Source organism: Ipomoea triloba, chromosome 3, assembly GCF_003576645.1.
Source record: "Ipomoea triloba cultivar NCNSP0323 chromosome 3, ASM357664v1".
Classification (NCBI taxonomy): Eukaryota; Viridiplantae; Streptophyta; class Magnoliopsida; order Solanales; family Convolvulaceae; genus Ipomoea; species Ipomoea triloba.
Window position 1 is genome coordinate 9,482,073 of NC_044918.1, and position 14,949 is coordinate 9,497,021.

The following is a 14,949-nucleotide window of genomic DNA, read 5'->3' on the forward strand; positions in this document are numbered from 1 at the left end:
GACTGAAATGCGCACCCCAATGGCACACACTAACAACGAACAACACACACCCACACTAGAATGACCACACCAAATCAACAAACAGCACACAACATCCCCCTAGCACAAACCCACCTCAACACCCATACCACAAACAAAATCCACCATCATCCCCCCACCCCAAAATGCACATACTCCTAAACTAAAATGCACACACCCAAATTATGATGCTCGACTACGCACACACGCTAAGTCTGTCTCGCACAAATTGAAAAACGATTCACATCACACTTATTTCCTCTATTCCACTATCCATTTACACACTCCACCATTCTGACACCCACCCCAACACGAAAAAATATTTTTAATACATCACCAAAAAAAAACAACAATTCCCCCATACAACAAATAACAACAGTCCCACCATTCTGCCATTCATACACAGACCCAAAAACCATATTTTCATAGTATAAAGAAAATAATTCGTATAAAATATGAAACTTTTTAAAATTGTCAAAGCTATATTATTATGCTTTCATGTTGCAGTGATTTGTCTATACTCTATGATAATTCTTAAATAGTGTTATCCAGAATATATTTAACAACTCAATATAAAATCATAATTGTAGGAAACCACCTTAACCAAGAAAAATTACATGCATATTCAAAGTGTTCATCATACACATTTTTTGGTATTTACATCCAAAACATTTATCACTTTATTTCAACACAAATATTAGGGTTGCACATACCACAGAATTGATACGCACATACCTTTTTTTTATTTTAAAAAAATTAATGGACGCGGTTTCATAATTTTTTTCTCACAAAATTAATTTATTGAATAAAAACATCTCAGGGAAGAAAAACCCCGCGAGTCAAACAACAGAGGATCACGAACAAATAGTGGTAAGGAATTGAAACTAAAATAAAGGGAAGGGGAATTGAGAGAACATCCCATTGATGTTAATGCATCTCCTACCATGTTGGCTTCACTGTAAGAATGAGTAATTGATACCCACATACCTACATATATACCCACACACTATGCATAAGTAACATTATATGCACAAGATCGAATTTCACGATCTCGTCTAATTTGGGTGATCTCACTGGATCTAAATCCTCTATATATATATATATATATATATATATATATATATATATATATATAGGTAAATCGACTTATCACCCACTACACTATCTTCAAACTCGTTACATCACATCTTGAAATAACCCATACATCGAGCTCAATATCTTGAGATATTTAGCACGTTAGCTAAAAAATAAAACAAATTTTACTTCATTTCCATACTTTCTAATTATAATTGGCTGAAAAAGCCAAAAGAACCAAAAAAAAAAAAAAAAAAAAATCATAGCACTATTATCAATCAGTTACATCATTAGTATTGTAAATAAAGTAAAAAAATTGCATGATACTCTTTTATTAATAATTCCGAGGATAAAGTGGACTACCTAATCTAAAAAGTGTACATTGTGTACCAACCAATCTATAACTAATCAACCTACTTTTTCTAAAAAGAATACTGAAAATATTATATTTAATCTGTAAATTTTTTATATAGTTTACAATTTCGATAAATATATAGTACGTCATATTAAAAATTATAAAATGAATCTCAAATAGAAGTTTTTTATTTGCATGAATTAATCCCAATGTTAGTATGTTACATTGAATATGCAAAGATGGGGTTAGTGTAGGAAAAGTTTGGTACAGCGTTCCGACAATTTTTTATGATAATTCTTCTTAGAATTTTCGGTCAATAGTTTTTGTTATGCGTTGTGCCAACAATGTGCTAGCAGTGCAATCCGATATAAAGATACATACACGTCATTTTCAAGACACCATTCAAGAATCACGAAATTATATGTATAATTTAGTTATGCGTCCCTATTAGCAACTAGTAAGAAATAAATGAGAAATATATTTGTCTTTGTCTCTACCCCTACCCCCGAATCCTCACCCTACCTCTAGTACCCGGCTACCCGCCCTCCTTCTTGTTGGGAAAAAACAGTTCCTTACCGCATCTCCATTATTGCAAGGATTATGAGAACCCCAATTATGAAAGCGTTTAATTAGAAAATAGTTAAACATGTTTTCAAAAAAGAAAATAATTAAACATTAAATTATTTTACAAAAAAAAAAAAAAAAAAAACGTAATCACTCTTCTTTATCAACTTTTCTCTTTCTTATTTCTCTTTAAATTCCACAGTCATCACCAACACCAAATTATTATTATTATTTTATAAATAATATTTTTTAATTTTAATAAATAAAAAAATTTGTTTAAAAAATAAAATAAAAAGGACATGTATCAACGCCACATAAAATTTTACCGGTTTAGAAGACTTGAATGAATTTTTTATTTTTTTTTTACTTAGGAGATCCAATAGCAATATTCAGTTGACTTAAAAGGCGAATTTGAGACTTTTTCCCTTCTTTTTATTACTATGCATAGTACTAAGAAAGCATTGTTTGTGACTTGATACAACTTCCCATGGCGAATTGTCTTGTTTACTCTATTCTGTTGAACAATGAAATATGCATTTTCTGGGCATCCTAAGCATGCTCGCATTGGGTTAGGAACGTGAAATCAATGACTTAGATCATGGTTACAAGTTCAACTTCCAGTGAAAGTTACCTATTAGCCGTTTTAATTTAAACTGGTTAGTTGTCAAAGACCTTGTAGTCTAGTGGCACCCGGTTGCATCCTCACATGGGATGAGGTGGGCTTGAACTTCAGTGGAGGCATTATTGGCTCTGTGTTTCGTTTGGTTGAGAAAGTAACTATGAATAAATACTACAGTGTAACAAAGTAAATAGTACTAAAAGAAAATTTTACACCGGTTAACTATGAGTAACTTAAGTTAGTTTACCCCTTGTGTAAACAATGTGACGGACGAATACACCACAACACATACGTAAGTTTTGGAACTATAATAGGATAACAAAGAAAACAATTGTTTCGTGTATCTATTGAATGATTGCAGACAAAAATATGGAAAAAGGAAATTATACATGATTATTGAAAGAAAAAAAATATAACCTCACACATGTAGAGCTTCAGATGTTGTATTAGCTTCACTGACATGTCTACCTTGATGATCACTGCAACTCTCCAACAGGCGCTTCGTTGAGCCACAAGAAATGAATGAAATCGTACAACTTTGCACTAACACTGACCTGATGAGTTGATATTTTAGAAAGAAAAAGTAAAATCAGCTTACAGTGTAACACCATGTTCTAATAGTTCTATTTCATTGTATACATGTTTGCATAATTTATATATACCTTGTAAGGTGTTGGGTTCAGCCTTCTCATGTGATCAGGGCGCATTTGACTCAGATGCTCAATGCAACGTTCCCTGATCTGCTTAAGGGGTGGCAAAACCTCTCTTGTTTTATCTTCAAAATCAGAAAGCACCGTCAATTTTATCAGGGGAGGGGAATATGATTTTTCATTATAATCACAGGGCTCCTCAGAATATATAATGAAATTGATAGGTCATTTGCAAATGTTTACATTATAAGAGGAAGTATAGCACTTTATACCCAGAAAAGCATTTTAAACTTGGCAAAATATGATATGCTCTTGTAGTAGGCGGAGGGAAGGAAGATAAAATGCATCTTTTGACCTTTCAGCTTAAGCAGTTAAGCCTTTCCAAAATACCAACCCTAATTTAAGCTCACCTGAAGAACCAGGCCAGTAGCACTTTAAAAGTTCCTCAACACGCTGAGGTACCACATATGCTCTTTTGGATTCACTAAATGGATGTCGGCACAAAATGCGTTCTCCAACCTGTAAAATCAAAGTCATAGATGAGAAGATCAGATCAATTATCAAGTAGTTATGCTGCTAGACAGGCAGTGTGGATACAAATAATTTCACGGCTTACCTTTGGAGGGGGTTCATTTTCCCCTGTCATTATGTCCACAAGAGGGTAGCCTTCCTTCCCATACAATCTATAACACCGTTTTTTGCAAGGAATTGAAACCTAGAACCAAAAACACAATGAGCCTTCGTATGGAACCACAAAAGCAACAAGATAAAGAGCACTTCTTAAACACACCTTGGTAACGTCTTCAGAAAGCTTAATTCGAGGCTGATTATTTATTTCAACTAACTTGAAGACAACCCCTAGAGCTGCTTGAGCATAGCATGTGACCAAATGGGTTCCAATACCAAATGCATCAACCTCATGACCCTGTGAATAGATCATCATAGATAAATAATTAAATATGATTTTAAATGTACTTTAGTTTCTTAGTGACCATATAAAGAAAGAATGATTGCAATATCTGTCATGCTCCTAATGCTTTTACCTGTTTATTCAAAGCATCCAAAGTTTCCTCATTAAGGTCATTGCTCGCTGTAATGCTCATCTTTCCAAAACCAGGCACTCCAAACTCTTTTTCAATAGCACAAAAGAATTTCCTGGCTTCACAAGACTGATATGCAAGATCACCAGAGTCCAGTCTAATACCTATAGCTTTATACCTGCAAACAATACAAGTGAAGAAACAAAACAACTGCACTGATAAACAATGTGAATTGTGGGCGATGCTAGAAGGTTTCTGGAAAATTGGAGACAAGCAAATGAGTGCCCAGTTAACAACAGTCGGGTTAATGCTCAGAACATTGAAGGTTGGAAGAAGCTGAACGTCGACACAGTTGTGGATATATCAAACAAAAGGACGGGATTTAGTTGTATTCTACGTGACTCTGATGGGAGCTTTATTGCTGCAACGCAGATTCCTTGCAGAGGTGTTTTCACAACGGCAGAAGCGGAAGCTATCAGTATGAGAGAGGCACTAAGTTGGCTCAAAAAAATTGATGTGGATTATGTGGAAGTTGAAATAGACGCTCTCAAGGTCCATCAAGGCCTGCTGTTCCATAATTCTACTACTACTTTTCATTTAATCATTAGAGATATTCAAGAAATAGCTAAACACTTTTCTAATATTAGCTTTTTATTTGCTAAACGATCTGCGAACGCAGCAGCCCATTTGTTAGCAAAGGATGTTGTTATGAAGTTAGGTTGTTTGGAGTGGTTCACCATTCCGTTTCCTCTTCTATTTGATGTTATCGCTCCGGACAAGTCAAATTAATGAACTGAACCCCCCCCCACCCCACCCCACCCCCCACCCCCCAAAATAAAAAATAAAAATAAAAAGAACAATGTGAATTTGGAGAACACAGTTTTATCAATTGAACACCCATTGTGTGAGTGTGTGTGTGTGTGTTTTTTCTTATCAAACTTCATTACATCTTCACCCGCAGGGAATACATTTTTCACATAAATTTTCTCATATAATGTAAAGCCAATAAGCAATTGAATATTTTGAACTCACCCCAAATCATCAAGTGCAAGAGCAACAGCACAAAAATTCGGAACGCCACTTCTAATAACCTGGTAAAGCAGATTTAACTCATTTAAGTGTTAAACAATGGACCAACTTTGGAAGAGAAAAGGGAGAGGAGGAGGGGGATGGATTCTAGAGCCAATTAAACATTCAATATTACTTACATCATAAGTGTCCACAAGGGCCAAAAAACTGCCAGGAAATGCCAGTGCATATGATGTGAAAGCTGCTAATTCACTCTGATTTGTCTCGCCAAAAATACCACCTAGTAAGTTTGACCACTGAAAAATCAAGTAGACTAATCAAACAAATGATATATCTGTGTATTAATTATAAAAGGATAAGCACCCAACTTTTCATTACAATTTGCAAATTTGGAGGAGCAAAACAGATGCATTTCATCTGTTGATTGTAGAACTATAATCAAATGTTGGTATATAAAATGAAATCTATTGCCATGGGGAATAAAGAAAACGGAGAGAGTAAACTACCAGGTGAAAGTATGTCATTGTTGAAACACGGGTAATGGTTTGGAAAGCATAGTTATTTGTATACCAGATAAGATGTCAAGACTTGTATTGTATCAATTACTTACTAGCACTAAGCATTTCACATATATGCAGAGATCAGAGCACAAAAATATCAATCAGAACTTGTATGCTTGGAAATTACTGAACACATGGGACAGCTGAACCATAAAATAATAGCATGGCTCTCATCAATCAATGAATATATTATGACAAGTAAAAATTGAAAATGGAGAATGATGCAAAAATTAATAAAATATGTAGTATGTCAACCAATCCAATATAAAACAAACAAATCAAGCAGTTTGTGCAATTGCCAGCACCTTCAATTTATTAATCCATGCTTGCACCAGACTAACAAAGTCATCGCAGACACTGGAACCATCACTCCTATGAAGTGACTTCTCAACTATCTCATCTGAGCTCTGCAATCACTGGACCAAGTAAGATAGATAATAAATCAAGCAAGAAAAGACAGTACATCCACACAACTCAATACTGGGGCATATTAAAGTGGCTTGGGCTCCATAAAAAAGGCATGGGTGATAAAAATGTCTTAAATTACAGGAGGCAGACAGAATAAACAACTAACAATTGATAACAATGTAGATCCTAAGAGATTACTAGTTGATATTCAACATTAAACTTAATGTAACCGAGGCTCTGATAGTGATGGGAGTTCTAACTGATACTTCAAGGCCAACTTCTAGCATATATTGTTTGGGGTTACATATACCATAAATGAGCTAACAAAGGCATGGGAATGTGTTCCACGAAGAGGAATTCCAAATATCTTTCCAGCAGCCACATTACTGTAACATTTTTTAAACAGAGTATTAGAAAATGATTAGTGCACCTAAATTCCAAATATGAACACAAGGAAATATTATATCAACTAAAATCTGTTTTCATTCATTCTTCATTAAATTGTTCAAAATATCAAACATGCTTTCAAATGATTGATTCACTAGATTTGTATAGGGAGAGCCAAAGAGGTGACAAAGTTGAATGTACAACTGGTTCTAAGGTAAACATGGTATTAGGCAGAATTTGGACATATCCTGCAAATTCACACGAATTACACAAATTTGAAGCTGTGAAGATTGGAGTGGTATGGGTAGAAACTAGAAAGAAAGAATTCTTCAAGAACACCTATATAATAGTTGAAGTATCAAGGAAAAATACAATAGGGGGCCAGACGATGTACTTAATTGATATGTACCCATAACAGCCCATTAAATTAAACAAATATCTAACAGGATTTACCTTGTAGCATCAAATCCTCCCATATAGCAATACTTTGACGCCCCTATACCACCGTCAGGACCCTATTATAAGAAAGGCCCAAGAATCTTTAAGTATAAATGACATAGTTGATTTTTTTTTAATACAAAATAAGTAACCTGCGCTCGTCGGAGTCCAAATTCAAGAAGTAATTTTTCCTTCCCAGCAACAAAGCGATGTCTTGCAGCGTTTGTAGTAACTAATGATGCATAATTTATAAGATTTACAAAAGGAGTTTCCAACAGTTGAGCCACCTGGAAAGGATAAAGAAACATTATAACAAGGACTGAACATGACATTAAACAATGAGAACTGCCGTTTAAAGAGATACTCACAGCAACTGGTCCTTCAACTCTCATCAAGGGTACCTTTGGAAAGACAACAGATCCTTCAGATATGGAATATATTTCAACATCAGAACAGTCAATGCTTCGTAGGTAGTCAAAGAATCCATCCTAGAGTCCATTGAGAAACATATATTAGTAAAGAGCATAGTCAAACTTAAAGCACCATTTGCAAATGTATAACCTAGCCACCTCCTCAACTCATCTCATAAATTCGACATAAATAGAACTGTCTTCACTCGTTCTTGGAACTTTTGCAATGTTAATTATCTCCAGAATGCAGGCACAAGTTTCTTAGACGCGATTAAAATGTTTCCTAAGAAGCTAAATTTTGTCCATAGATGACCTTGTATGATGATAATGCTTATAACAAAAATAAAGATGATACATCATTGTGCTTGCCAGCTTTCCAGTAAGCATAGGCCATGGTGAACTGATAGAGGTCCGTCAGGAGAGGAGTCACCATCGGATTGGTCGGTCCTGCGATGTTATGCCCCTCACACGTCCGCTCCTTCTTCGGCCCATTAGATACAGCTGCCATGTCTGTTCTAACAAAATCCTAGGGCTTCCAATTCCCAATCCGGCTCTATATACACACAAACAAAGACCGTTGTCCGCGTATGTTGTATAGAATATTCTATTACCTATATCTATGGAGAGATGAAATCCTTGAGGAACCAGGTTCCAGAGATTTATTAGGACCGTTAAGAACAAAGATTTTGCAGGAGTATATACCAAATCTATGGATGTTTTTATTGTTTGCGTATTTGTAGTGATTAAATTTATATTGTGCCATTTCCCAAAAAAAAAAAAAATTATATTGTGCCGAGGTGGGACAAAAACGACAAGAATATGAAATGCAAGGTCGAGGAAGTTGGAGAGTGGTGGTGGCGGAATTGGGTTAATTACAGAAATGGGCATGCATGAGCATCAATTGACAAATTAGGGAATGGCAAGGATGGCGGACGAATGTGGGAAAACTCTGTTGGGACATGCGTTTGGTGGCAGAAACGCATGTCCCAAATGCGTTCCATTTTTTTTTTTTCAAAATACTGGATCCGAAAGCACATAGCACATGCGTCTAGAGTATAAAATACTATAAACGCAAGTAAGAAATGCGTTCAACGTATACAAAACTATACACGTGCAAAATGCGTTTAGTTCACCGGTGCCGGCAACTCTCCGGCGAACAAATACGAGGAAGTTCACCGGTGCCGGCAACTCTCTGGCGAAAGGAACGCATTTCTCAAATGCGTTTAGTTCTCCGGTGAACTAAACGCATTTGAGAAATGTGTTCCTCGTATGATACGAGGAACGCATTTCGCACCTGTTTAGTTTTGTATACGTTGAACGCATTTCTTACTTGCGTTTACAGTATTTTATACTATAGACGCATGTGCTAAGTGCTTTCGGATCCAGTATTTTGAAAAAAAAAATGGAACGCATTTGGGACATGCGTTTCTGCCACCAAACGCATGTCCTAACAGAGTTTTTCCTACTTTCGTCCACCATCCATGTCATTCCCTAATTTGTCAATTGATGCTCATGCATGCCCATTTCTGTCATTAACCCGGCGGAATTCAACACTTGCAGAGCGGGCTTTGGTGGGGCCAGCTCGGTGAGGCTGTGTTTGCTTAAGAGCATCCTTATCAGTGGGGAGGAGAAAGAAATAAAAAATAGAAAAAGAAATAAAAAAAATAAAAATGGAATAAAAAAAGAAGAAAGAAACGCTAGGAGTATGTGATGTCTGTCCTTTTACTGTTAAGGGTCGTTTTACTGTTCCAAGAACTTGATTTTGCAGAAGAACCAAATGCTTTCTCTCTCCTTCCTCTCTCTCCACCAACTCAGCACTCACTGTTCCAAAAACCCCTTAATATGCACTGATAGTGATGCTATAATGGTTATTACTAGAGCATCACAATAGTAGATTTTTTTTTTTGGGTTTTTGAAAATTTTTTTAAGTGTGTTTAGGAAAGAGAAAATGAGAGGAGAGGAAAAAAATAACACAAATCTTATTTTAAAAAGAAAAAAAATTGCCAGACACGTCTGATGACTTGTTGCACCTAATGCTGGTGTGGCGCGATTTTTCTTTAGAATTTGTGGTCTCAATCACTGTTCCAAAAACCTTGTCTTTGCAAGTAACTTTTTTTTCTCTCACCTTGTTTCTCTTCCATCCATGTAGACATTCACTATTCTAAAATTCCAATTGATATAGATGCTCTTATGTAAACCATGGTACACAAAAGAGCTATGAGAATCATTCATAAGGTACATTATTTATAATTTTATATACATATGTTATATATTTTGTAGAAAAAAATCAAATAGATCACTAAACTTCTTGCTTTTGTGTAATTGGGTAGTTGAATTTAAAAAGTGTGCAATTAAACTATCAAACAAGTAAAATTTATGCAATTGGAATATTTTTACTGCGTATAAAAATTTTCGGTAAAATCCGATTATATTACTTACATGTATTTATTAAGAGTTGCATTTTCCTCTACCATACTAGTTAGGAGTCAATATTGAAATGTTTTGAACTCAAATTGAATTAAAAAAAATTAGAAAAATTTTCTAAGACTCTGTTTGGCAGCTTATTTAGGAGCTTATAGCTTATTTTAAGCTACTAATAAACTAAAAGCTCTATTTGGTAATGTTATCAAAATAAGCTAGTAGCTTAAAATAAAAGTTTATTTTGAGAAGCTACTTTAGGTAGCTTTTCAAAAATAAGCTAGTAATTGTTTAACTTTTTTCCATCCTTATCTTTATTATTTTAAATAAATGACATCCTTTACCCTCCCAATTAAAATCCTTTTGGCATTTTCTCTTCAATATGTTTGGTTGTAATTTCAATTTGACATTTGTGTTTGAACATTAATTTTTGTATGAACTAGTCTTATGAATTATAAACATTTTGTTTTACTTTATATATTTTCAAATATATGTTCTTACTTTATATTTTATTTAAATATATTGATATCATTATTTTATATTTTATTTTAATATATAAACAAACCTATTTAAATTTAAAATTATTTAAATTGTATGAAAATGTCATTTTTAGCCTTTTTATATTTATCAGATTATCAAAAAGTTAATTTTACCAAACACTTTTAAGCATAGCAGTTAACTTAACAGCTCTTTAGATTTCAATTTCGAGCTTATAACTTTTCAGTTTAAGCTACTTTTCAGCTTTCAGCTATCTTTTCAGCTAGGTTTGCCAAACGTAGCCTAATCGCACATATTTTACTTGTTTAATGGTTGGATTTAGGGCTGTCAAAACGGGCCGGACCGTCCCATTAGGCACGCCCCATCGCGGGCCTAAATTGTGGTGGGCTTAGACCCGCGGGCCACAATTCGTTCAACCCTAACCTGCACCGCGTGGGTTCGCGGGCCCCACAATTTTTTTTTAATTCATTACAAACTAGCTAAATAAATCTAAATGACACACTTCATAATTAATAATCAAAGTTCATAAACTCATATCAATTTATGCTAAATTACTAATAACAAAGTAATACACTAATACACAAAAAAAAAAAAAAAAAACTACACAAGCTTAACTTAAGTACTTAACTAGATAACTATACAAACTTAAACATGCTAATAAAGTAAAGTACTATAATAACTAATAAGTAAATAAGCTTATTACTATGGATCTCGTCTGGCAGTCGGACAATGGCGAGTCTTTACACTTATATGGAGGATTTTATCACTCATTATTGCATGGACCAGGTCCACACATTTGTGTGAACTATAAATAAAAAGTATATTTTTAATATATTAGTGATACGATCCCACATTGGCTCCACAAGAGATTGTGGAGTGGTACTTAAGTTGGGGTCAAACCTCCACTCATGAGCTAGCTTTTGTGGTGGAGTTAGGGTCTTGGCTTGAGTACCGTATCATTGGTGCTTTCATTGAGAGGCTGGAGTGTGGTGGGAAAGGGCTACCTGGAAGAGGGCTACCCGGTGCTTGATAAGGTTCAAAGGGAACCGAGAAGAGTCCGGAGTGAAAGCTATCCAGAGTGAAGCTATCCACTCTTCCGGTGCCGGCCTAGCGGAGGGGGCGACCTAGAAAAGGGCTACCTGGTGCTTGATAAGGTCCAGAGTGAAGCCATCCAAAGGGGAAAAGGGCTACCTGGTGCCGAGAAGAGTCCGGAGTGTGAGCCGTCTAGAGTAAGCCGCCGCGGATGTCGGCTTCTCAAGGGGTGGGCAATGATACGATCCCACATCGGCTCCACAAGAGATTGTGGAGTGGTACTTAAGTTGGGGTCAAACCTCCACTCATGAGCTAGCTTTTGTGGTGGAGTTAGGGTCTTGGCTTGAGTACCGTATTAGAAATCTGTCAAACACAGCATATAGATCAGATTTAAGACGCAACGGAAACATCCAACAATACCTAGAAAAATCATCAACGAAAAGTACAAAATATCGAAAACCAGATGATGATAAAACAGGTGCAGGGCCCCAAATATCCGTGTAAATTAAGTCCAATACAGGAAAACTAGTACGAGGTAAAGAAACGCGGGAAGATTTCCCTAACTGACATGAAGAACATAAACTAGAAGAGCTAACATGTAACTTGCTAACCGGACTGTTAGAATAAATATAAAAATATAATAATTGTAATAATCTAACCTCATTGCGGAAGCTAATAGGATTGTTTACCTCCAACTATAGTTGTCATCTTCATAGCATTGGTTGAAAGATTGTAAGGAGTGTTTTGTCTACCACTTGCTCTCCTATGCAACTAGATGGTGTAGTTTCTGTTAATAGGAGCCGTGGGAGGATTATACTAATATATATAGCCTATGTGCCACCATTAAAAGTGGACAAATGGCTAGAAAGTACTGACATTCTCAAAAGGTCAAACAATATCCATTGGATATTACACACTGGTTAATAGGTATTTGAATTTCAGATTCCCTCAAACGGATTTGAATATTCACACCTATAAATACCCTTGCTCCGAAAAAGGTTGGAAAACGCAAAAAAGTATTAGCAAGCAAAATTCTCAGTGTGCAAAATATTCAAAAGCTCATAATCACGATCCAGTTTACGAAAGAGATCTTGTAAAGTTAAAGTGTTGAATCAAGAAGCTCAAAAACAAGACTCTTAAGTTGGAGAATTATTCTCAACCATTCCAACCAATCTCTACTTAGAGAAGTAGAAAGAGGCGGAGTAGACTTGAAAGAAGTTGAAAACCTAAAGAAACGTGACTGCCTGGCTTGGTGATCAAAGGAGCACATTGTAGAGGAAATATTGTACTATTAGGGAGACAATAGTGCAATCCTTCACAAGTTGTGAAGAAGAGTGGAGTAGGCTTCGTTAACAACCAAACCAATATAAAATCTCTCTCTCTCTCTCTTTATTTTACGTACTGCATTATATGCCACACTCAAACCTAATTTTCATAAGATAAATACTTGTGCAAAGTGATATTGAAATTTTTTATAACCTTTTTTCTCCGCTGCGTTTATCTTTGATCAAGTTCAACCTTCACAAGGGTTTGTTCTTGCGAAAAGGTTTTAAAAATTCCTAGTGAGTCTATTCAACCCCCCTCTCCCCTTCTAGACTCACTTACTATCAATCGGGACCAACATTCGTTAGAGTCAGTTAAACAATGTTTCAATTGAGTTGTGCTCAATTATTCATATCAATCGAAGGTTGGCTGGTAAGAACAAAACAATTTTTTTTTCCTTTCATCTCATTCTCCAGATTTTGGTACACATATCAATGACCTCCACTCTCAATTTGAATAAGGTCAAACTGGATTTAGATTTTCATCAAAAGAAACTAATATATTGTATGTTCAAAATAGATAATGAGTGGATGAGAAATTGATTATCAAATATAAGCATTTGAGTTGAAAAAATAGAAATGAGAAGGCTCGGAAGAACCTCTTATGGAGTTTGTGTCTGATCTGGGTTTCTTGTGGTTGCGCTAGCTAGCTTTTCCCAACATGTTATATATAGCTAGGTACATAATTTATGTTCGTAGGCAATTAATTTTACAACACAAGACACAAAAATTCATAACATAATACACAATTACTAATTTGTTTCAGGTACATCAAACTCTTAAGTTATAAAATTCCATAACACAAGACACAAATTCACAACATAGACATATGCACTATTAGAAATAATTATTTCCTAACATTGATTTATATAATAAAGGTTGTAATTCCATAAGGGACTCACGTTGATGATTAGTGATGTATAAAGGCGGAATTACTGGGTGAAATTCCCTCCCTCTCATTCTGTTAAAATTTAAGTTTATAAGGGTTAAAAGATGTATAATGGAAAAAGGATATGGGTTCTCCTAAAAGAAGGTTTCACATTCCTAAAGGGATTTATATTCCTGAAAGGAGGTTTCCCATTCCTCTTGAAAGAGGGTTTCTCATCACATCTATAAATACCAAGGAAAACTCTAGGGACAATACGGTTTTCCAATCATAGGTTTCTAGTCTCTGAGTTTTTTAGTCTCCGTATCATCAAGAGGTGATTAAGGCATACAGATCATAGAGGTGAAACATTCTTGATTATTCAGGTTAGAGATTACATCTCCAATGGAATCAAGTAAGTCTTTATCTTTATTCTTGTTTTAATTAAAGATCCATAATCATGAACAATGTTTAGTTGATTAATTTGATTTACATGCGGTTCATTATTATTTGTGCTTCCGCATTCAAGTTATAAGCGCATAAAGGTTTTTAATTAACAATTGGTATCAGAGCCTGCTTGTAAATTGATTAATCACTAAAATTAGGATTCATGATATTTGGGGATTTTTAATTATAAGGTTTTAATTGATTGTGGGTTTTAAAATCGTCACGGTTCGTATTTATTGGTAATGAATTGATTATATGGATTTCATTCATCAAATCGGCAATTCACAATCAAATATGTATATGTATACACGTAGTGCTTAAAATCAAATATATTATATGAATATATATAAATTGGTTTGCTTATTTACCGGAATCAAATATTAGGTCCATGTACTTCCTTTGCTGGTTTATGTAAATGTTGGAATCAATTGAATCAAGGTTTATGTACTGTTTATACAAGTACTGTTCATGGAATCATCATACATATGTGTCAATTATATATGATTTAAATATGTTATGTACATACTGTATATAATTTATGTATGTTATGTATCCTTATCAAATCATGAATTATATGTTATAAGAGAATGACATATAAATTAAGGTCTGTTTGGAATTAAGTTAATGGAATCAAAATTGATTTGCACCTTGAAATCAACAATGGAGGAATTTCTCCAATTTCCAGCCGGATCGGTGGGATGTGGCGGTGGCATGTCGGTGCTATGTTTGATTAAGGATAAAGAATTTGATGGATTATTTTGTTGAGCTAATTAATTTGAGCCTATTTGGATTATTTAAAACATTATGGATGGACT

The 14,949-nt window shown here is 34.9% G+C and overlaps 1 protein-coding gene across 3 annotated transcripts; it reads right to left on the reverse strand.

Annotated features, from left to right (window-relative positions):
* Nucleotides 1-2,837: 2,837 nt before the first annotated feature.
* LOC116014311 (nicotinate phosphoribosyltransferase 2-like) lies at nt 2,838-8,254 on the reverse strand. 3 transcript variants are annotated; one of them, XM_031254340.1, is made up of 14 exons: nt 7,922-8,254; nt 7,511-7,630; nt 7,295-7,429; nt 7,158-7,219; nt 6,628-6,703; nt 6,215-6,316; nt 5,529-5,645; nt 5,353-5,411; nt 4,324-4,498; nt 4,071-4,205; nt 3,897-3,995; nt 3,691-3,799; nt 3,293-3,405; nt 2,838-3,184 (listed from the first exon to the last, which is right to left on the reverse strand). In XM_031254340.1, the coding sequence occupies exons 1-14, from the start codon at nt 7,937-7,939 to the stop codon at nt 3,107-3,109; spliced, it is 1,398 nt and encodes a 465-aa protein (XP_031110200.1). In that variant the 5' UTR covers nt 7,940-8,254; the 3' UTR covers nt 2,838-3,106. The 3 variants fall into 3 exon arrangements, with proteins under 3 accessions (XP_031110200.1, XP_031110199.1, XP_031110201.1); XM_031254339.1 differs by having other exon boundaries at nt 7,908-8,254; XM_031254341.1 differs by lacking the exon at nt 7,922-8,254 and adding an exon at nt 7,712-7,864.
* Nucleotides 8,255-14,949: the final 6,695 nt, after the last annotated feature.

Coding starts and splice junctions, on each gene's coding strand:
- LOC116014311 (XM_031254339.1), bottom strand. CDS start 8,060: ATGGCAGCTGTATCTAATGGGCCGAAGAAGGAGCGGACGTGTGAGGGG. Junction 7,220..7,294: donor TTGGACTCCGACGAGCGCAG/GTTACTTATTTT, acceptor TTCTTATAATAG/GGTCCTGACGGTGGTATAGG. Junction 4,499..5,352: donor CTTGCACTTGATGATTTGGG/GTGAGTTCAAAA, acceptor TATTGTTTGCAG/GTATAAAGCTATAGGTATTA.